Source organism: Mauremys mutica, chromosome 3 (genome assembly GCF_020497125.1).
Source record: "Mauremys mutica isolate MM-2020 ecotype Southern chromosome 3, ASM2049712v1, whole genome shotgun sequence".
NCBI lineage: Eukaryota > Metazoa > Chordata > Testudines > Geoemydidae > Mauremys > Mauremys mutica.
This window is the reverse complement of record NC_059074.1, coordinates 198,482,699-198,505,101: the sequence shown is the minus strand read 5'-3', so window position 1 is coordinate 198,505,101 and position 22,403 is coordinate 198,482,699. Positions and strand designations below refer to the sequence as shown.

General features: G+C 39.9%; 1 protein-coding gene across 6 annotated transcripts in view; it reads right to left on the bottom strand.

The window, feature by feature from the left end:
- Positions 1–22,403, bottom strand: part of SEL1L2 (SEL1L2 adaptor subunit of ERAD E3 ligase) — an 82,283-nt gene that overhangs the window by 50,443 nt on the left and 9,437 nt on the right. For 4 of the 6 annotated variants that reach the window (XM_045008762.1, XM_045008763.1, XM_045008766.1 and 1 more), the window contains exons 2-5: positions 19,973–20,022; positions 10,836–10,905; positions 4,383–4,488; positions 3,254–3,416 (exon numbers count right to left, since the gene is read on the bottom strand). In XM_045008762.1, the coding sequence (XP_044864697.1) occupies positions 3,254–3,416; positions 4,383–4,488; positions 10,836–10,905; positions 19,973–20,022 (389 nt within the window). The remainder of the gene's footprint in view (positions 1–3,253; positions 3,417–4,382; positions 4,489–10,835; positions 10,906–19,972; positions 20,023–22,403) is intronic. The other 2 variants (XM_045008764.1, XM_045008765.1) reach the window with 2 other exon arrangements.

Genomic DNA, 22,403 nt, shown 5'->3' with positions numbered 1-22,403 from the left:
CCAAAGAGACTTTTTGAAGCCAGCAGACTCATCTATCACTGCTACAAACCTGATATAAGGACCTTGTAAGCATTTGTAATGTATATAATCTTTTAGCTATTCAATAACTCTCTCCTTTTCTTAATAAATCTTTAGTTAGTTTACTAAGAATTCGCTGATGTGATATTTCGGTAAGATCTGAGACATATATTGATCTGAGGGTAAGTGTCTGATCTTTTGGGATTGGTAGAATCTCACATATGGTGACTAGGGTTTTCAATAATCTCTTACTATATGTGATGTTATTGATATAATCTGGGACCATATAGAACATGGTTGCAACCAAGGTCCTGTAGTGGCACCAAATCTTATGGAAAAGGGGGTCATATGAGGTGTCTAAGACCAGGTTATGAGTTGCTGGTTATGATTATGCTGTCTATATGTATGTATCATTTTGTAGTTGAAGTTATGAATATTGGCTCTATACTGTCTGTACTTCAAACTATGCTATGCTTCTGGGAAACATCCCAGACAAGTTGGTGTCAGCTCTGCCTAGCCTGCTTGATGGTCCATTAAGGACCATCAGCTACACAATTGACCCATGGAGAGAAGGCAAATACGCCTTGTAACTCAGCAAAGTATGCAGGGACTTGCCCATGTGACTCCATATTCCATTTTGCTGTAATTTTCCACAGTAAGAACAAAGAAGTGTTCTTACACCTGGAAAGGTCTATAAAAGGCTGATGCCTCATCTCCATCTTGTCTTCAATCCTGCTGCTTCATAACTCTGGAGGAACTTTGCCACAAACTGAAGCTCTGAACAAAGGACCGATGACCCATCCCAGCTGGGGATGTACTCCAGAGACTTGATTTAAACCTGCAGTTTACTTCATCACGCTACAAGCCTGAACTAAGAACTTTGCCATTACTGTATGTAATTGATTCCATTTAACCAATTCTAGCTCGCATCTCTATCTTTTTCCTTTTATGAATAAACCTTTAGATTTTAGATTCTAAAGGATTGGCAACAGAGTGATTTGTGGGTAAGATCTGACTTGTATATTGACCTGGGTCTGGGGCTTGATTCTTTGGGATCGAAAGAACCTTTTTCTTTTATTGGGGTGTTGGTTTTCATAATCATTCATCCTCAGGATGAGTGGGACTGGAGGTGATACTGGAAGACTGGAGTGTCTAAGGAAATTGCTTGTGTGACTTGTGGTTAGCCAGTGGGGTGAAACCAAAGTCCTCTTTGTCTGGCTAGTTTGGTTTGCTTTAGAGGTGGAAAACCCCCCGCCTTGGGCTGTAACTGTCCTGTTTAAGCAATTGGTCCTGAACTGGCACTCTCAGTTGGGTCCTGCCAGAACCGCGTCACACTCCAACTTGTCTAGATGAGAGCCTAAAGGGGACTGTGTTTGGCTTCTTGTTAATCATTGTGGTACTGCAGAAGCTTTTTTGTTACTGGCTTGGTGAATCTACTTATAGAATAAACCACCAGTTTTGAGGATTGTCTGTCCTATTTCTTGCAGTCTGCCCTGAGTGTGGCATTCTCAGTTTGGTCCATCCCCGGCACCCAGTCACACTAACTCACAGAGGTGCTAGACCAATTTTTATAGCGGGAGTGCTGAGAGCCATTTAGCCAAACTGTAAACCCTGAATATAACGGAAACCACTTCAAGCCAGGTGTGTGGCAGCACCCTTAGTTCCAGAACCTATGCTAACACACTGTTTCTAGATCTACTCGAAATATGAGCGTGTCCTCTGTTTAGTTTGAGTAAGAAGCCACCTTGGTTAGTCCCATTGTTGCCATGAGATCTGAAGCAAACACAAGTTATTCTTGACAAGGCTTTAAAGTGGACAAGACAGAAATCTGGCAACAATGATACCCAAGCATAACAAGATCACAGTAAACATATGTAAACATCAGAGTGAGTGATGGAGTAGTCTGAGAATTTTTATTTATGAATTTATTTTATTCCAGATCTCTCTCCGTAGGTGGACACACCCACACAAATCTATCTTTGGTATCTGGGCACCTTTTACACCTGAAATTTGATACAAAGTGTGCCACGCTGCCTTTGCTTATGCTGTCTTACATATCTGCTTTAACAAAACAGTCAATTCAAGGCCATGTGAATCATCCAGCAAGGTTGGATGACTTATTCATTGTTATATTATGAGTAAAATTATGGGGTTTCTCTTGCAGAATTGGGTCCATTCGAGTGGTCCTGGTTATTTACTGCCATTGTGTGAACATGGATTGGGTGTGCTACGGAGGTGGTAGAGTAAGTCCTAAGGTGATGTGAATCTTGCATGATTCTGTAGAGAACCTGAGCAAGGTCCATTAGGTTTGAAAGGAGTCCCGTTAGTCCTTGCAGCTACAAGACACGTGGTCGTAAAGGGGTTTTACTCCCCTCCAAAATTCCTTCAAGTGACATCTGGTGTGTAACAGTGAAGATTAAGCAACTCAAAGTTCCCCATCATGCAATGTTAGAATATTTTGTATTTTTAATTAAAACTACTGATGTCCAGCAGAAAGTTAAAATTCTGGACAATATCACTAGCTACAATTGCAACAACTAAACATAGTTTTCAGCATCTGTGTACAAATATCCAAAGTTAAAAATAATCAAGTTACTGTCAGGTGGTGCTAGATTCAAAAATTAGATTTTAAAGTTGCAGAAATAGTAATGGAAAGCAGTATGTTGTTTCTAGTAAAACATTTCCTGGAGTGTTTATATCCCCAAAATTGCACTTTATTCCTAGTGCTTGAGAAAGTTAAACTGACTACAAACATACCAGTAAGTTACACTGATTAGTCTAGTATCAGAGGAGTAGCCGTGTTAGTCTGGATCTGTAAAAGCAGCAAAGTCTTGTGGCACCTTATAGGCTAACAGACGTTTTGGAGCATGAGCTTTCGTGGGTGAATACCCACTTCCTCGGATGCATGTGATTAGTCTATTTCAACTGTGCAACATGAACAAAGTTCTAAAAACAATCAATCAACTTATATAGTGAAAAGTAAAGTAGATTTTTAAAATTCAGTTGTAACTATCTGGTGCTACTATTTAAAAATGGATTTAACTGGAGAATGATTAAAAACAATTTGAATTAATGCTTACCTGTTGTGTGGTCCCACATTATACCAAAATATATGTAAACAAAATACACCCACATTACTGCTTTTCAAATATTAAAAGCTTTCCAATTGAGTAATGTCCTATTTAAAGCTTTATACACTTAACACCCCCCCAAAACAAAACAAAAGTCTACTTACAGTTTGGCCTTTATGAGATCCTTTTTCAGCCAAAGTCTCATATAATGTCACAGCTGCAGTTATATTTTGAGGACCATGATAACCAAACAGCAAAGCAGCAGCCAATTTCTCCATAGCTTTCAAATGTCCCATATCTGCTGCTTTGGTAAGGAATTGGTAAGCTCTGATTCAAGAATATGAAATTCAGGTTTAATCATCTGATATTAATTTCTCCCCTCAAGTACAGTACCTATATCTCTAAGAAGAGATTTAGCAACTAAAGTATACTAATGCAAGAACTAATTTCTATTATGCACCTCCTGAAAGCTAACTAAAACATACTTCTCTGGCGGCAGAGAAAAGTTTTAATTTCTTTCTTTGCAGCCGCCCTTCCTTAAACAGTAACTTCAAATTCATGTGATTAGTAGAGCTGGGTCAAATTTTTCAGATTAATAGTTTGTTTGCCGAAAAATGTAGTGCTAGCCAACCTGAAACTATTATGTTGAGCATAACGCTTTCCTTATAACTCACTTGTGATGTAGGAAACTCAGTGGCTAGAGTACTTTCCAGCAATACGAGAGACCAAAGTTCAACTCACTTCTCCATATCAGACGTAGAGGGAAATTTAACCTGGGTCTCCCCCATCCCACGTGAATGTCCTAACTGCCGCCACCACCCAGAAAAAAAACTTTTTTGGGATGGATTTGTTCAGCTGGATAGACTTTTTTTTTCAATTCACTAGAATTTTTCCACAACTTTTGGACATTTTAATTAATTAAACTGATTTTTTTGTTGTTGCTGATTTGTATGTCTTTGCACTATGCTTTATCAATGTAGACTGCAAAATTCCAATTAAACGCAAACCAATCTTGGAAACTAAGATAGAATAGAAATATTCAGTAACGCTGAACTTGACAAAGTCACCGTCGGTCCCAATCCTGCCAAAAATGATGCCCAGGAATATTTTTCCTCTCGCAAGGTTCTATTGATGTCAGTGAGGGTCTGTACTAGGAACTGTACAGTAAGATAAAAACTCTTCATGGGATGGAGACCTAGACTGTAAACTCCTCAGTGCATGTTCTTGTTTGTCTTTATAGCACGTTACCTTTATTATTGATTTAGCCCCACAAGTGCTAGAGTTCAGACTTACTCCTCTTTCTCTTTTTTGCTTTTGGAATGTTTCAGGATTTTGTTGCTCATTTTATAAAGCTGATGTCCTCGCTCCTCATTCTTCTTTCTCCTAGCCAGATCTTCTGCTATAGGTGTACACAAATGTAAATCAAAATGATCAAAAATTTTAAAATAAACCACTTTTTTTTAACTAGAGCAAATACTCTTCTGATACAGTTGCTGTGATTCCCAACTACATATGACAGGTTTATATTTGAAAATTTTCTCCTTTTAGATCAATTTAGATTACAGATTCAATATCCATTTGTACATGAGTGCAGGTAGTTGCAATGACTGATACTAAAGAAAAGAAATACAGGTAGTCAAATGTCCCTGTCATATCAGCATCCAGAATGCTGATAAAATCTTGGAAGATCTTCTGTGTTGTTAGTTTAGATTATGCCAGGTTATCTGTGCAGTGATACTTGGAGACAGATCTGTAGAAGCACTCAGAGAGCCTTAGTCTCTGATTAGAGTTGAACCTTACGGCAGTGTTGCTCACTGAGAGATGGGTATTGGTTTTGGCCTGAAATTTATGAAAAAAGAGATTGCCTGCATTCTGTTTGTTACTCTTAGAATATACTCAGACTCCACATCACTGATTTCTTATGCAAGGGAAAACAGACCTGAAAAGCCCTGGACATCTGCTACTGTTCATCAGAGGGGTGACACTGGTGTTGGAAGAAGGGGCAATAGTGTGCATAACTTAAGTGCTTTGCTGAATTGGAACCTAAATATGGGCTTAATTCCACCACTATTTACTAAAGCACTTAAGCTTGAGTTCTACTACCTTCAATGGAACTTAAGCATGTGTTTAAAGTTAAGCACATAGACCTGGTCTACACTGGCGGTGGGGGAGGGGAATCAATCTAAGTTACGCAACTTCAGCTACGTGAATAACGTAGCTGAAGTCGACGTACTTAGATCTACTCACCGCAGTGTCTTCACTGCGGTAGGTCAACTGCTGCCACTCCCCCTTCAACTCCGCCTATGTTTCTCGCTCCAGTGGAGTACCAGAGTCGACGGGAGAGCGCTCGGCGATCCATTTATTGCGTCTTCACTAGACACGATAAATCGACCCCCGCTGGATCGATCACTCCGGAGGTAAGTTTAGACATGCCCATAAAGTGCATAAAGGGCCATCATGCCTATGGGATGGCATTCTTTGTAATCTGTGTCAGATAATGGTCCCTGACTGGTAAATATGGATTCAGGGACAAGAGCTTATGAACCATGTAATCAAGCTCTGGCTAAAGTTTAACAAGTCTCAGAAAATTTCAGAATCTGTTTTAATGTAAGACATAAGCTAGACTATCTCCAGTGGACAAGGTTATATACTGTTAAAATTTGGGCAAATTCAGAACTTTATATTAGGTCTGTTTCTTACAGTCTGGTTATCATTCACTTTGGGCTCTATTCTAGGTGTGCATGGTAGCCCTGCCTATAGTTAAGACTGACATGTTGCTTTATAAACCCTGTTTTCAGTTGCTTATAACTTTGCAAAGCGTTAACCATTTGGGATGAAATATTCCATGCCAGGTATCTGCCTTGTGCTGAATAATTTTGGAAATTTTCATCCAAAAAGGGTTAGCCATTTCTGAGAACAAGGCTAGGGAAAAAATACATTGTCTCGCTATGTTTTAAAAAAATTACCTCCACCTCTTCTTTGAGAAGTTCTAGTGCTGCTGTGCTTTGGAGCAGCAACTTGACATATGTCAGGGGCATGGTCTTTGTGTCAGGGATGTGCCTCTTGCCATCTCCTGGGAAATCTGTCCAAATTTGGAAAAGTTATAAGCATTTGAAAAATTGCAGTTTGCACATCCTCAGAGACTTGCTAGAGCTGTGGAGCATAATTCCCTGAAGAGTCCATCTGCACTGAGCATCCTCAAGACCAGGGCTGTAGAGATCTGAAAAGGAGTTTTCCCGTAATTGCAACAGTGTTGCCGGGGCTATGCAGGGTCCAGGACCAGTCACAGAAACGGAGGGTTGGGAGTCTGTCTGTTCTGTGCTTTCAGTGCTCCCGCTGCTGGACCAGGCAGTGTGGGGGAGGAAACCAGCTAAACCAAACACAAGGAGGACAAACCCATAACTGAAGAGGAGTGAAGAGAAGAAATTGGGACAAGGAGTCTGGGAGAAGGGGGAATGACTGGAGGCTGGCTGGGTGGAGGGAGAAAGGGCTACTGGGACTGAGAGCTAGGTGAAGACACTGGGACTGGCTGGGCAAAGAGACTGAGATCCATGGGCTGTGCCTAACATGGAGAAACTCTTACCATTATCTATATCTAATTTTCCTGCAGAACAGTATTTAATAAGAATCTGATTCTGCACCTATTTCTCTCAATGAATGATTCAGTGCACTTTACTTGCTCTTAACACATCACTATAACATTTTTAGATACCCATGCAAAAAAAATCCCAACAAACAGAGTTAAAATGAACATTGCAGCCATGTAGCAGTGGGTTGTGTGCACTTAACCTTTCAAAAATATTAAGCAAAATCCCAACCATTAGAAACGCAAAATGCAGCTACGGTAGTACTTTTCAAATAAGGCACCCAAAATAACTTAAGTCCGCCCAATAGTGATCTGGCCCCGATGCAACTTAAAGTGCAGTCGGTCTGCTCTAAGTTATACCAGCTGGTAATGCCCCTCTGAGGCCTGGTCTACACTAAGCGTTTACACCGGTTTTAGGAGCGTAAAACCGATTTAACGCCACACCCGTCCACACTGAGAGGCCCTTTATATCGATATAAAGGGCTCTTTAAATCGATTTCTGTACTCCTCCCTAACGAGAGGAGTAGTGCTAGTATCGGAATTACCATATTGGATTAGGGTTAGTGTGGCCGCAGATCGACGGTATTGGCCTCCGAGTGGTATCCCACAGTGCACCACTGACCGCTCTGGACAGCAATCTGAATTCGGATGCAGTGGCCAGCTAGACAGGAAAAGCCCCGTGAACTTTTGAATATTTCCTGTTTGCCCAGCGTGGAGCTCCGATCAGCACGTGTGGCGATGCAGTTAAAAATCAAAATAAAGAAAGATCTCCAGCATGGACCATGCGGATGTGATTGCTGTAAGGGCAGGCAAATCTGTTCTATCAGCGCGCCGTTACAGAAGATGAAATTCAAAATCATTTTTAAAAAATCTCCAGACAGACGCCATAGCAGGGACTCAACGCACTGCTGCATGAAAAGCGTAACGGAAAGCCAAAGAATCAAATGGACGCTCATGGACTGGAGGACTCAAGCTATCCCACAGTTCCTGCAGTATCCGAAAAGCATTTGCATTCTTGGCTGAGCTCCAAATGCTTCTAGGGTCAAACACAGTGTCCGCGGTGGGTCAGGGCATAGCTCGGCAATTTACGCACCACCCCCCCACCCCCAGAAGTGAAAGGGAAAACAATCCTCTCTTGACTCTTTTACATGTCACCCTATCTTTACTGAATGCTGCAGATAGACACGATGCTGCAGCACTCAACACCAACATCCTTGCTCCCCCCCACCATGGGTGGCTGATGGTACAATATGGCTGATATCCATCGTCATCATCAGCCTATTGGCACATGGGGCAGTGCAAAAGGACTGGTAACCATGCCAACTAGCATCAGTTAGATCGATCAAGGGTGCCTGCTCCTAATTTTTCCTGGTAGATGGTGCAGTATGGCTGGTAACCGTCTTCATCATAGCAACAGGGGGCTGAACTCCATCAGCCCCCACCCTTCATGTGTAAAGAAAAGATTCAATTGCCCCTGGACTAGCAGCGGGATGCTGGGCTCCTCTCCTCCACACTGCTTAATGTCCTGTCTGGACTATCATAGCAGCTGGAGGCTGCCTTCCACTCATTTCTCACTAACAAGTCACTGTGTCTTATTCCTGCATTCTTTATTACTTCATCACACAAGTGGGGGGACAATGCTATGGTAGCCCAGGAAGGCTGGGGAAAGAACGGAATCAACAGGTGGGGTTGTTGCAGGAGCACCCCCTGTGAATAGCATATTGCTCATAATTTCTGCAGGATCTGACACAGAGCAGCTGTGCTCTCTGGTTCTATGATACAGTGGTTCTCTAGTACACTTGCCCATATTCTAGGCAGGACTGATTCTATTTTTAGATACCAAAAAGGAGGGATTGACTCAGGGAGTCATTCCCAATTTTGGCTTTTGCGCCCCTGGCTGATCTCAGCCAGGGGCACTTATGACAGCAGTAAATGGTGCAGTGCAAAAGGACTGGTAACCATGATCATCTTATTACCAATTTATGGTATGGTAGATGGTACAGTATGGCTGGTAACCATCTCTGCTGTCATGCAAAAGCAAAAGCATGCTGCTGTGTAGCGCTGCTGAATCCCCTCTGTCAGCGGCATCTAGTACACATATGGTGACAGTCACAAAAGGCAAAACAGGCTCCATGATTGCCATGCTATGGCATCTGCCAGGGCAATCCAGGGGAAAAAGCCGCAAAATGCTTGTCTGCCGTTGCTTTCCCAGAGGAAGGAGTGACTGACGACATTTACCCAGAACCACCCGCGACAATGATTTTTGCCCCATCAGGCACTGGGATCTCAACCTGGAAATTCCAAGGGGCGGGGGAGGCTGCGGGAACTATGGGATAGCTACGGAATAGCTACCCACAGTGCAACACTCCAGAAATCGACGCTAGCCTCGGACCGTGGACGCACACCACCGATTTAATGTGTTTAGTGTGGCTGCGCGCACTCAATTTTATACAATCTGTTTTGCTAAACCGGTTTATGTAAATTCGGAATAATCCCGTAGTGTAGACGTACCCTAAGGCTGTTAAGCAGTCAGAGATAGCCAGAGTGCAAAGTGCGCTGACCACTGCCTCTCCAACCTTAAATATTTCCCCACCACCAAGGTGGTGGGACCGAGGAAGTATTGAACCAACTATGTTGGCTTTACATTAAACACTCCCTCAACCCAGGGAAATCCCCCACTGGCTATTTAAGCTATCTTTCCAGCCTCTTTCAACCACAAAATGGTTATAGCAGTGGCCAGGATCTGGACCTAGACCTCTGCTAGGAGAGACCAGTAAACTAAGTTTTATTTCTCTCCTCTGGAAGCATTAGTAGACCTTTGGGTCTAATCCGAACAGCTTTAATTTTAGGATGTGTACCTAAAATGTACCTCCTGTCTGAGCCACTTCAAATTCTTCAGAAAAAATCCAATATTGGCTGGCCCCAGATGTAAACTATCAATTTTAATTTTAGAGACTAGGCCAAAATCAGGCTTATAAACAGAAACTCAGTTTCTATTGCACCTTAGAGAGACATTAAGGATTAATTACTAACAAGAGGGGTCTGTCAGAAATTAGGCTCAGAAGGGACTTTAATCTGATTAAAGTACACGGTCTTATATATTAAAAATGAGAAAAGATCATTGTAAGAACAACATAGTAAAGCTACTGAGTTAAAAGCAAATTATGATGCCAAGAAAAAATACCATCTCCACAGTACCTAGCCACAAGGCTCATTCTTTGTGAATATATGATGGATTATTCAAAATCAAACTTTTTACAAAAAACATCTAGCAAATAAATGATTTACAGGTATAAAAATCTTCAGTGAACTTTTCAAATACTATAAAAGAAAATAATATTTCAATCTTAAAAAACACAAACCATTCCTTCCATTATCATTGATGCTTTTTACTTTGGTAAATGAGTATGAAAAGATTGCAGTTATTTTGGGTGAAGATGCAAATCAGCCTCTAAGCTCTGTATTTCATTGCTAAAAATACATTGAACATGGTCCTAATTTTAAGGATACTTTTAGGCATCTACTTAAAAGTTTAAGCAAATTTTTAAGCACTTTGCTGCATATTGATGGAATTTAGCACATATTCAGAATTAAGTATGTGCTTAAGTATTTTTGCTGAATTGTGAAATCTTGACCCCAGAGAAATCAATCACAAACCTTCCATTGATTTGGATGAGGCCAAGAATTCACCCTTAGTGCTTTGCTATTATGAACATAATAGGGCAGATTGTGACTCATGCGCTCCATGTGAGGGGGTACTCCACACAAGGATCACCCCCTACTGTGCAGAATGAGATTGTAGTTCCCTTTGCTTGCATTATGAATACCATTTTTTTGTATATAATGTGTTGTGGCGTTTTCAAATAAACTAAGGATAGAAGAGACATTAGTCTCATCATTTTGACAAATTTGACAAAAGATCATCATTTTGACAATTAACAGCAAACTGTTAATATTGCATTAACTAGAGGTAGTATGTGGAATGGACATGGCATATCACAAATACATGAAAAATCAGAAACCTTTCAAGCTTATTTAGCTTAAAATATTTATCAATAAATATCTACCTTTTAGAAAGCTTGGATAGTTCTAGTAAATGCTGTCTTAATCAAACACCACTCTACATAAGCTGAGGGAGTGTATAAAAGATATGTACTTACAACCAAATCTATTACCTTGTGAAGAAAATGTATCTTGCATTGTTAATAGTTGACTTTCATTCAGTGCTTCCTGAAAAAATAAGTTGCATACATTTTTTTTCTTCAAAACTCGTTTAATGTTTCTGATAAATCTTACATGGATATTAAGCTGTCTTTATTCCAGTATTATATATAAATTACATTAGGATTCATACATGAAATTACATGTGTGCTTTGTTGCAATTCTTTACCCACTTTTATTCTCAATTCATATAATGTATATAAATTAAACATAGTCTTATTATGCTACCATATGAGCTACTGAACCATATTTGCAACACATGTTAAACCCCAAATCCTGTAAATAAAACATTACCAGAATTCAGCGTAGCTAATTCTGAGATGGTATGCATACATTAGGGCTGTCGAGTGATTAAAAAATTTAACTGCGATTAATCACACTGTTAAACAATAATAGAATATGATTTATTTAAACATTTTTGGATGTTTTCTACATTTTAAAATATATTGATTTCAATTACAACACAGAACACAAAGTATACAGTGCTCACTTTATATTTATTTTCATTACAAATATTTGTGCTGTAAAAAAACAAAATAGTATTTTTCAATTCACCTCATACAAGTACTGTAATGTAATCTCTTTATCATGAAAGTTGAACTTACAAATGTAGTTTTATTTTCGAATGCATATTTTTTGTACATAATTCTATGTAAAACTTTAGAGCCTAAACATCCATTCAGTTCTACTTCTTGTTCAGATAAACAAGTTTGTTTTCACTTGCAGGAGATTCTTGTTTACAATGTCACCTGAAAGTGAGAACAGATGTTCGCATGGCACTGCTGTGGCCGGTGTCGCAAGATATTTATGTGCCAGATGCGCTAAAGATTCATCTGTCCCTTCATCTTCAACCATTCCAGAGGACATGTGTCCATGCTGATAATGGGTTCTGCTCGATAATGATCCAAAGCAGTGCAGACGCATATTCACTTTCATCATCTGAGTCAGATGCTACCAGCAGAAGGTTGATTTTCTTTTTTGGTGGTTTGGATTCTGTAGTTTCCACATCAGAGTCTTGTTCTTTTAAGACTTCTGAAAGCATGGTCTACACCTCGTCTCTCTCAGATTTTGGAAGGCACTTCAGATACTTAAATCTTGGGTTGAGTGCGGTAACTATCTTTAAAAATCTCATATTGGTACCTTCTTTGTGTTTTGTCAAATCTGCAGTGAAAGCATTCTTAAAATGAACATGTGCTGGGGTCATCATCCGAGTCTACTATAACATGAAATATATGGCAAAATGCGGGTAAAACACAGCAGGAGACATACTATTTTGCCCCAAGGAGTTCAGTCACAAATCTAATTAATACAAGCGTCATCAGCATGGAAGCACGATCTCTGGAATGGTGGCCGAAGCATGAAGGGGCATACGAATGTTTAGCGTATCTGGCATGTAAATACCTTACAATGCTGGCTATAAAAGTGCCAGGTGAACGCCTATTCTCACTTTCAGGTGACGTTGTAAATAAACAGCGGGCAGCATTATCTCCCGTAACTGTAAACAAACTTGTTTGTCTTAGTATCAGAGGGGTAGCCGTGTTAGTCTGGTTCTGTAAAAGCAGCAAAGAATCCTGTGGCACCTTATAGACTAACAGACGTTTTGCAGCATGAGCTTTCGTGGGTGAATACATCCGAAGAAGTGGGTATTCACCCACGAAAGCTCATGCTGCAAAATGTCTGTTAGTCTATAAGGTGCCACAGGATTCTTTGCTGCTTTGTTTGTCTTAGTAATTGGCTAAATAAGAAGTAGGACTGAGTGGACTTGTAGGCTCTACAGTTTTACATTGTTTTGTTTTTGAGTGCAGTTATGTAACAAAAAAAATCTACATTTGTAAGTTGTACTTTCACGATAAAAAGATAGCATTATGGTACTTGTGTGAGGTGAATTGAAAAATATTTCTTTTGTTTATCGTTTTTATGGTGCAAATATTTGAAATAAAAATAATATAAAGTGAGCACTGTACACTTTGTATTCTGTGGTGTAATTTAAATCAATGTTTGAAAATATAGAAACACATCCAAAATATTTAATAAATTTCAATTTGTATTTTATTGTTTAACAATGCGATTAATCACAATTAATTTTTTGAGTTAATTGCGTGAGTTAACTGCAATTAATTGACAACCCTAGCATATATCAATTGTTTGGGTTAAAGTCTACATTAAAAACACTGTACCATGTTGATTTTCAGGTTAAGTAAAACTACGGATGCCAAAATTCATAGCAGCAAATTTCGTGATCATCAACAGGGTGCGTAGTCAATGTATTTATTGATGATTCCTTAATAAAAAAAGGAGTCATTATCATTTCCCATAACAGACCAGGGTCTTTTAGCTCATGCAGTAGAAGCTCATGGTTTTTAGATTCAGAGATCCCCCTACTTATTACTCCTGGGGGAATTCTGCATGACTAAGTACACGCAGAAATCATGTCTGGTGCAGAACATTTTTCCCTGCAGAAAATACTTTCTGCCCCAGAAATTCTGCAGTTGCGCCTTTTGCCCACCAAAGGCCACTTTGGCACCATAAAAGTCAGTAGCATACTTCTCCCACCCACACCCAACAACCTTCCAGGCTCCTTCTCACTCCCTCAGCTCCTCCATTACCCCTGCCTCCCCCATCCATTGCTCCACTTCTGACAGGTACAGGAAATATATTTCTGCATTGTCATTTAAATTAATTACTCAAGTTCTGTATTAATATGCCTATTGGTGTAAAAAAAAACTTTTTTTTTTCGGTCTGTAACAATACAGACATACTTGCTGACAGATATTTTGAAAAAAATTACCAATATAATTGAAACTGGAATGATTACATTGTGTTATTGTGACAAAATATGCAGAATTTTGAAGAATTATTAATTTTTTGGTGCAGAATTCCCCCAGGAGTAACTTGTCAGAGCAAAGACTGTTTCTGTGAAGCATTTAACATTCTTGTAAAAACAACGAGGAGTCCTTGTGGCATCTTAGAGACTAACAAATTCATTTTGGCATAAGCTTTCATGGGCTAAAACCCACTTCATTGGACGCATGAAGTGAAAAATACAGGAGCAGGTATAAATTTATCTCGTTAGACTGACATGACACTTGGTAAAGCAACCCCCATCCTTTCATGTATTTATACCTGCTCCTGTATTTTTCACTTCATGCATCCGACAAAGTGGGTTCTAGCCCACGAAAGCTTATGCTCAAATAAATTTGTTAGTGTCTAAGGTGCCACAAGGACTCCTCGTTGTTTTTGCTGATACAGATTAACACGGCTACCACTCTGAAACCTGTTAACATTCTTGTCAGTACTATAAAATAATCAAAGAAATTCTGAATATAGTACAAAAGCAGTGCATTAAAAATAAAGATCATTTTTGTTCCACGTGCCTTGATGCCAAATTATGCCTTCTTGAAGGTACTGGCAAGTGTCTGATTTTAACTGATAAACTCCTTTTGAATCACTGAGTATGTATGAGTACAAGTTTCTTATGTGGAAGCTTCTTCCTGATGGCAGTAACTTCCGCTCAGCATGAGTGAGGTCCACACTTTTATAAGCGAGCTACCTTATGCAAAAGTTTACAAGGATACAGTCTATACTTACTGGTAGATCGGTGCTGCTGCAATCAATGGGTCTGGTGAAGACCCACTGAGTCAGTGGCAGAGCGCTCTCCTGTCAACTTCAATACGGGCAGCCCTCAACTTTATGATGTTTGAGTTACAACGAACATCACTTACAACGCTTCTACATTGACACCCTGATTCAACTTACAATGATAGGTTTTTAGTTTACAAAGCTCAGTCCCGCAATGGAGTAGATTGCAGTTCTGACTTAAGTGTAAGGAACCAATTGTGTCATAAGTCTGAAGACTGTCTGTACTCCAGCTCCCTGAGAAGAGTAAGGGAAGTCGGTGGGAGAGCATCTCCCATCGACACAGCGCAGTGCAGACACTGCAGTAAGTCAACCTAAGCTACATTGACTTGAGTTACATTATTCACATAACTGAAGTAGCGTAACTTAAGTCGACTTGCCGCGGTAGTGTAGACAAAGCCTGAGATTCCTTTCCAAAGTGGTGATAGAGTTCCTATGATCCTGCCAACAGTTATAGAGACAGGGTAAGTTAGGTAATATCTTTTGAAAGCTTGTCTCTTACCAACAGAAGTTGGTCCAATAAAAGATATTACCTCACCTATCTTGTCTCTCTAATATCATAGGCCTAATGTGGCTACACCTCTACCTCTACATACACACATGTCCATTCAGGTTAGGCCTTTCCTTGTACGCTTGATATTAAAAGGTCCTAGAGATCCTGCTTAGAGTGAATTAATGCCTTATAACAGCCACCTAATGTTTTGCTTTGATACCTGTGTTATGGTATTGCCCACCACTAAAATGACTTGTCTAAATGTCTGGCTGCTTGCATAGTCTAGTGTAAACTTGGCTTATCTCAGCATAGGAATCTCCATTCTCTGGGAATAACTGATATGAAAGCCTTCTAATTCAGGATTTTCCTTGTTTCTTTTTCTCCTTTCACAGTGAAACTTGCTATTTAATAATAGTGATCTGAGACAAGAAAATTTAGCTGGACTAGTGGCTGGAATTCCCCTACCCTTTTAACTGAATTTAATTCTTTTTAAATACTTCCACCAAAGTGACTACAATCAATCTAATCTTGACAATATTATATTTAAATAATTTGTTCTCTACAGCCTGAGAATCTTGTTCATGCATATATATCTTTTACCTCCAGGTGAAATTATACTTGCATGAGATGGTTCAGTTGCTGCACTTTTCTATTTTCTCTGGAAGGTTTTTTTCATATTTTGAATATGAAACATTACTAGATCATCTTTTCTTAAGCTTGTGTAAGTCTATTAAAACCAATTTTGCTCTAGGCAGTAAGCCAGCCCTAAGCTGAAAAAATAGCTGTGACCCTTTGGAAAGAGGCAAAGAATTTATTAGGAGAAGCATTGTGTCCTCTTAGCAACGCCATAGTTAATTTATCTTTTTGTTCACTCGCATGTCTAACATGCATCATCATCAAATGGCAAAGGCAAATGGAATTGCACTCTGCTGTTCCATATTTTACAGAAACTATTTCAAAATAAAGCAAATATTCATATTTCAAAGAGGCAAGATTATGTAAACTTATTATAGTAATGCAATGAACATTAGTCACACAGAATAATCAAAATTAGGTTTCTGATATGCCATTAATTTAGTAGTTGTGCAGCCAGGGTGACCAGACAGCAAGTGTGAAAAATCGGGACAGGAGATGTGGGGGCAATAGGCACCTATATAAGACAAAGCCTCAAATTATCAGGACTGTCCCTATAAAATCGGGACATCTGGTCACCCTATGTGCAGCTTATAAATGTTATGATATACTTTGACATTATATTAAGCTGTACATTTATGCAGAAGAATAGGAACACAAAATACTATATATATTCAAAGAAACTATAACTGATGTTGGCTATTGTTGAATGTGAATTTTACCTGCTACATCTAGATGTGACATACAGTGTTGAGGACTGATGTAGAGCTGTTCTGTCAGCTCTACATTGATTGAGGAACCTCATGACACTTGGAGTTTTCCCTGGGGGGCTATTACGACCCTCTTTATGCAAGCAGAGAAGCATAGAGAGGCTGAGATCACAGAGAGAATTGGGCTCAATACAGTTTACATAGCTAACTTCTGCTTGTCCAAATAGCTGGTTCCTGTTGGTACAAAACACTCATCAGGGAGAAACTATTCCACTAAATGTCACAAAGTCCCTTTCACTGATATTGTTTGAATATTAAAGCCATTAATTCAAGAGGATAGAGATGCTAAAAGAAATACTGGATTAACATATGTTTTTGGGACAGGAGAAGGTACCTAAAATTGATGCGTGAAAAGCAATAGAGTTTTGTTAACAAATGGAGGACACCAAATGGAAATTACCACCATTTACTAGACTACAAGATGACATCCCCGCAAAAATTATTGGAGGCTTTGAACTTGACAGGTCAGATCCTCAGCTGCCATAAACCAGTGTAGCTTCATTGACTTACATAAATTGAGGACCTGGCCCATGGACTTCAAAGTCCCCAGAAAGCTACAAGGGAAGAGTTAGACCAGGGGTGGGAAATAATTTTCACAGGGAGGCCACTACACACATTTTGGTAAGTCATCACAGGCTGCACATTTCTACTATGTTAATGGAGGGAGTGCGGGGTCTGGGAGGGAGTTTGGGTGTAGGAGGGAGCTCTGGGCTGGTGCACAGCATTGGGATGCAGGAGAGGGTGAGGGGTGTGGACTTTGGGAGAGAGTTTAGTGCAGGAGGGGGTTCCAGGCTGGGGCAGGGAATTGGGCTGCAGGAGGTGTCACGGGGTCTGGGAGGGAGTTTGGGTGCAGGAGGAGGTTCTGACCTGGGGCAGGGGATTGGGGTGCGGGAGGGGGTGCGAGATGCAGGCTTTGGCCAGGAGGTGCTTAGTACAGGTGGTGCCCAGCTGGAGGCACAGCAGGGCTCAGGCAGGTTGCCTGCATGCCATGGCCACTCTCGGAAGTGGCTGCGGCCGGCTGCTGCTGGCACGTCTCTGTGCACCCCTTAGGGGGAGGGAGGAAGTGGGTCTCTGCGCACTGCCTGCAAGAACTACCCCCGCAGCTCCCATTGGCCAGATTCCAATGAGAGCTGTGAGGACAGTGCTGGAGGTGGGGGCAGTGCGTGGAGCCACCTCCCTCCCTATCAGGGGCGCACAGAGACATGCCAGCAGCAGCCTTCCGCTTCGGGGAGTGGCTTGGGGCCATGGCAGGCAGCCTGCCTGAATGCCCCGCTGCACTGTGGGACTTTTAGTGGCCCGGAGAGCATGAGGGGGAGGCCAAAGAGCCTGGCGGCCTGGAAAGAAATGTTAGGCCAGATCTGGCCCGCGGGCCATATTTTGCCCACCCCTGAGTTAGACAGTTGTTTTTTAACCAATATGTGCTGGCTATCCTGGTAAAAAGGAGCCACAAAGCAGCCACAGTGCCCCTTCATGAATACTCTTAGTAAAGAGAGCTGCTTAGGCAGCTGCAAAGCTCCTCCACACTCTCCCAAGAAACCCCAAATCAGAAAGCTTGTTAAGGTGTAAGGAGGCATGTTAAAGGTGTTCTGTCATTGCTCAGCACACAGGAAAAAACTATGGATTCTAATCTCTCCTGTAGCTGAAAAAATGGCTAAAAGAATTTTGCTGAAATGTTCCAGAAGTATTTACTTCTAGACTGAAACCAGGCATAGACTTTATCAAATAAGAGATTAAGAAACTTGACTTAAAAAACATAAATTATAATGGGAACTGTCTTGGAATCTTAGTCATGACAGCCTACCATAATAATCTTTTAAAAAATTAGGATGCAGAACTCAAATGCAGAATTCTGGTACTGTTTCATAAATTGTAAGTGTCTCCCATGTTGAACATAATATTTCTCTTGCTGCTGTTTACCTTAATGTTTACCAATTCAGAAATCAGATTTATTTCTCAAATGTATTCTAAGAAATGTCCACAGAAATAGCTGAATTATTTAACAAATGAACATTGCTTTCAGATTGATGTTCAGATAAGAAGTATATTGCTTCACTTGAAGAATGGCTACAAAAGCAAACATGATACAGTATAAAATAGACAAATGTTTAACAAAAAAAAAGATTAGAATTGAAAGGAGGTTTATGAAAACATTTCTCTCTGTAACAAAACCATAAGCACATAATACAGTTTCTTCCATATAACTTTTTTATTTCAAGCAAAAATATTAAAATTCAACTACAGTTCTTCACAAAATGGGCTAACATTTCAAGAAGTGCACTAATAAAAAATAATTGTGTGTGTTATCCAGGCAAATTTGATAAACATATTTTACATATACCACAGCTGCAGCTTTAAGCTCATAATTGATCACATTTGGTAAGTAATTATGGTATAAAAAGGTTGCACAACCACTTAGTCAACTGAGGCCAAAATATTCAAAAGTATCTGCCGGTTATGGGTGCTTCAGTTTTGGGGAGTCCAGTCTGAGATAGCTAGAGTTAGATCCAGTACCCACTGAAATCAATAGGATCCTTTCCATTGACTTCAGTGGGCACTGAATCAGGGAACCTGAACCTGACTTTCAGAAGTGCTGAATGCTCATTTCATTTTAGGTCAATGGGGGATGCAGATGTTCAGCAAATCAAGCTCAAGGTGAGTTAATATTGGACCTCAAATCTGAGAAATCCAAAATTAGTGGCCACTTTTCAAAATTTGTTTGTATATCCTCATCCTAGAACAATCCTACATGGGTTTCAGGGATCCCCCCACCCCACCACTGGCATGAGACTAGTGCATGGAAAGGCTTTCCGATCTTGAAAGCACTTGCACTAGTCTTTCAAGTGTTGCTACACTTAGGATGTTGCAAGACATCAGACCTTAAAGTTGAATGATTCTGATTACTATCTAGCTCAGGGGTAGGCAACCTAGGCACCTATGGCTGATTTTCAGTGGCACTCACACTGCCCGGGTCCTGGCCACCGGTCCGGGAAGATGTGCATTTTAATTTAATTTTAAATGAAGCTTCTTAAACATTTAAAAAACCTTATTTACTTTACATACAACAATAGTTTAGTTACATATTATAGACTTATAGAAAGAGACCTTCTAAAAACATTAAAATGTATTACTGGCACGCGAAACCTTAAATTAGAGTGAATAAATGAAGACTCGGCACACCACTTCTGAAAGGTTGCCGACCCCTGACTAGCTTTTTCCCCACTTTAGATGCACCATTAACGTAGTAGCAAAATGGGGATTTCCAACTATCCCACGGTGGAATGCTTTCTAAATCTAATGGTTTCTGAGATGTTGGGCTTAAAAATTCGTTCTAGTATCTCAGTGCTGTTCTGTCAGTGGTCCACAACAGAACACAGTGAGTCCCTGGCCTCAGACTAGTGTAAATTCCTTATTTAAAGCAACATTTTACACTGATTAAAAGAATAATAGACAATGTCCATATTTCACGATTACTACACAGCATAGTTAGTTTGGGAGGAAACCCCCAAGCAAACAACCCACAAACTCCACCTTGAGATGTACTTACCTGTTTTGAAACATTTTTTTCCTTCTGGTTTTCAAAACTTTTTTCTGTTTCTGAAAATAACAAAAGCCATCAGAACATCTATTTTTTGTTATAAATTTAATTTCTGAGCAAACAGAATGTACTCTTGCATATAGAGACAAATTTTATTATTCTTTTAACTGAGTCTTTGCAGATAATTCTAACATATTAGAATATAGGATCCTAGTTAGAATATATGGACAATGTCAGAGATGAAATTCAACTGTGAATGCACAGCACAGACCCCTTGTACAGAGGTTCAGTTACAAAGGCTTCCAGGCTTGGTGCAGGGACCACTGTAGGGGCTGGAGGAGATTACCTTTACCACAGGTTAGGAGGTAAATTTAAGTGTAGTGTAATTCTGCGGGACTCCATGACAGCTCTTCCAGCTCCTGGGCTGGAATAATGAATGTCATCTCTGCAGCTCCCTACATGAGTAAGCATGAACTGAATTGCCCCTCTGTGGTTAGCCTGCAGTGCTACCACCTGCGAATAACCTGAAAAACAATCATGCCACTACTTCAGCAATGTTGAAAAAATCCTGTATTTTCTTTAGGAGAACTGTCTGACCTTTACATTTATAATATTTTTCTATAAGGAATGGGTCCCCACTGTGATAAACTCTGTAGAAAAAAGATACAACACACTATAAGATAGGGGAAGAAAGGAAAAGTGTAAAGGTGAGAGTGTTATGAGAGAACTGGATTTGATATAACCCACAGCATCTTGTGCACTTAGCCCCCATAAGCTGGAAAGGAGAAAACTACAGCATCAGGAGAAACCTGGCCTTGGCTCAGACAGAACTAACAGCTGCAAACTGCAGTTTTACTAACTAAGACAGATAAAGTGAAAGGACAGATTCATGAGAAGTGGTGGGGAGTGTGGAAAACTGATCTTGATTCTGGGTGCCAATGTTCGTAAGCTTTTACTGAGGCTACTTTGCTTAGAAGAAGAAGAATGAACTATTATTGGCTATTGCTAGGGAAATTTAGTCTAGTAGGGGTTACTATGAGTTATGTGCTTTGTTCTGAGAAAATCTATAGAGCGTTTACTTAGAGTTTGCTTTGGAGAAGCAGCAAAGAGTCCTGCGGCACCTTATAGACTAACAGACGTATTGGAGCATGAGTTTTCGTGGGTGAATACCCACTTCTGGTATTCACCCACGAAAGCTCATGCTCCAATACGTCTGTTAGTCTATAAGGTGTCACAGGACTCTTTGCTGCTTTTACAGATCCAGACTAACACGGCTACCCCTCTGATACTTTGGAGATGGTTTTTTTGGCTGTTTGTTTGTTTTGTTTTTTAACAAACAAGGAGTCACTGACAAACTCCCCAGCAGCTAGGAGAGAGGCTGACCACCCTGATGTTGTCGTTTGATGCCACCTCAGTCTTGGGGTAACTATTTTTGGGGTGTCCTAAGACTATTTCTATTTTAGATGTATGCTTTATACTAAACAAAAACAAGGATTTTTGGGTAGAAGCACTCTTGGGTGTACCAATCATTTATCAGACAGAGGTGCTGTGTCCCCCACTGATTTATTTCCTGACACCGCTGGAAAACAGAGATTAATTACCACAGCTTTAGGTTCAGATAACCCTAGGTAACAATACATCATAGTTACATACCAATGCACACAATTTATTGGATATGAATTATTAATTTTTTAAAAAAATCTGTAAATGACTTCCCTAACTGCCCCACTAACTAGCTAATATTATTTAACTGAGGTATTTTTGAAAAATATCTGAAAATATAGTTCATTCCCATTTACACTGCAAGACTGACCTGTGGACAAGGTCTCCTAAGCAGTAGAAATTACAATTTGTAGACAGGACCTTAGACTTTGAAAACTTATTCACTGACATTAATGGTAGGTATCTGATAAAAGCTAAGTAAACACAGGTTAGCACCTAAAAAACTAGAAAATACAATTATTAATCTTCTTAACAGAAAGATAAGCCGCTTAGACTTCTCCCTAGAAAAAAATCTTTATAATTATTCCATCCTTACTGAATTGATGTTTTATTCCCCTATTTGCTAGTGTGGCTAGAAATGGGCATTACAGCTAAGTGTAATTTGTGGTATTGGACATATGACTTAACATAAAATGGCAGCTTTATAGTAAGCTACATGAGCAAATATACCAACACACTTTTTTTTGTCTGACAGGTGAATTATTATATTATTTGATGGACCAAAATTTATTTGCCTGACCAAATGGATTAAAACCAATGAAGCCAAGGGAATATGTGACTGTATTTCCTTATTTTATCCTTTAGTTACAAAACTACCAACTAAACTAATCAACCGACTAAACTTGTAATTACCTGCCTAAAGCTTTATTTTATTTGCCCAAGACAAGCAAACCAGCACATTATACATATTTGTTAACAGCAGAATAAATGATCAAAG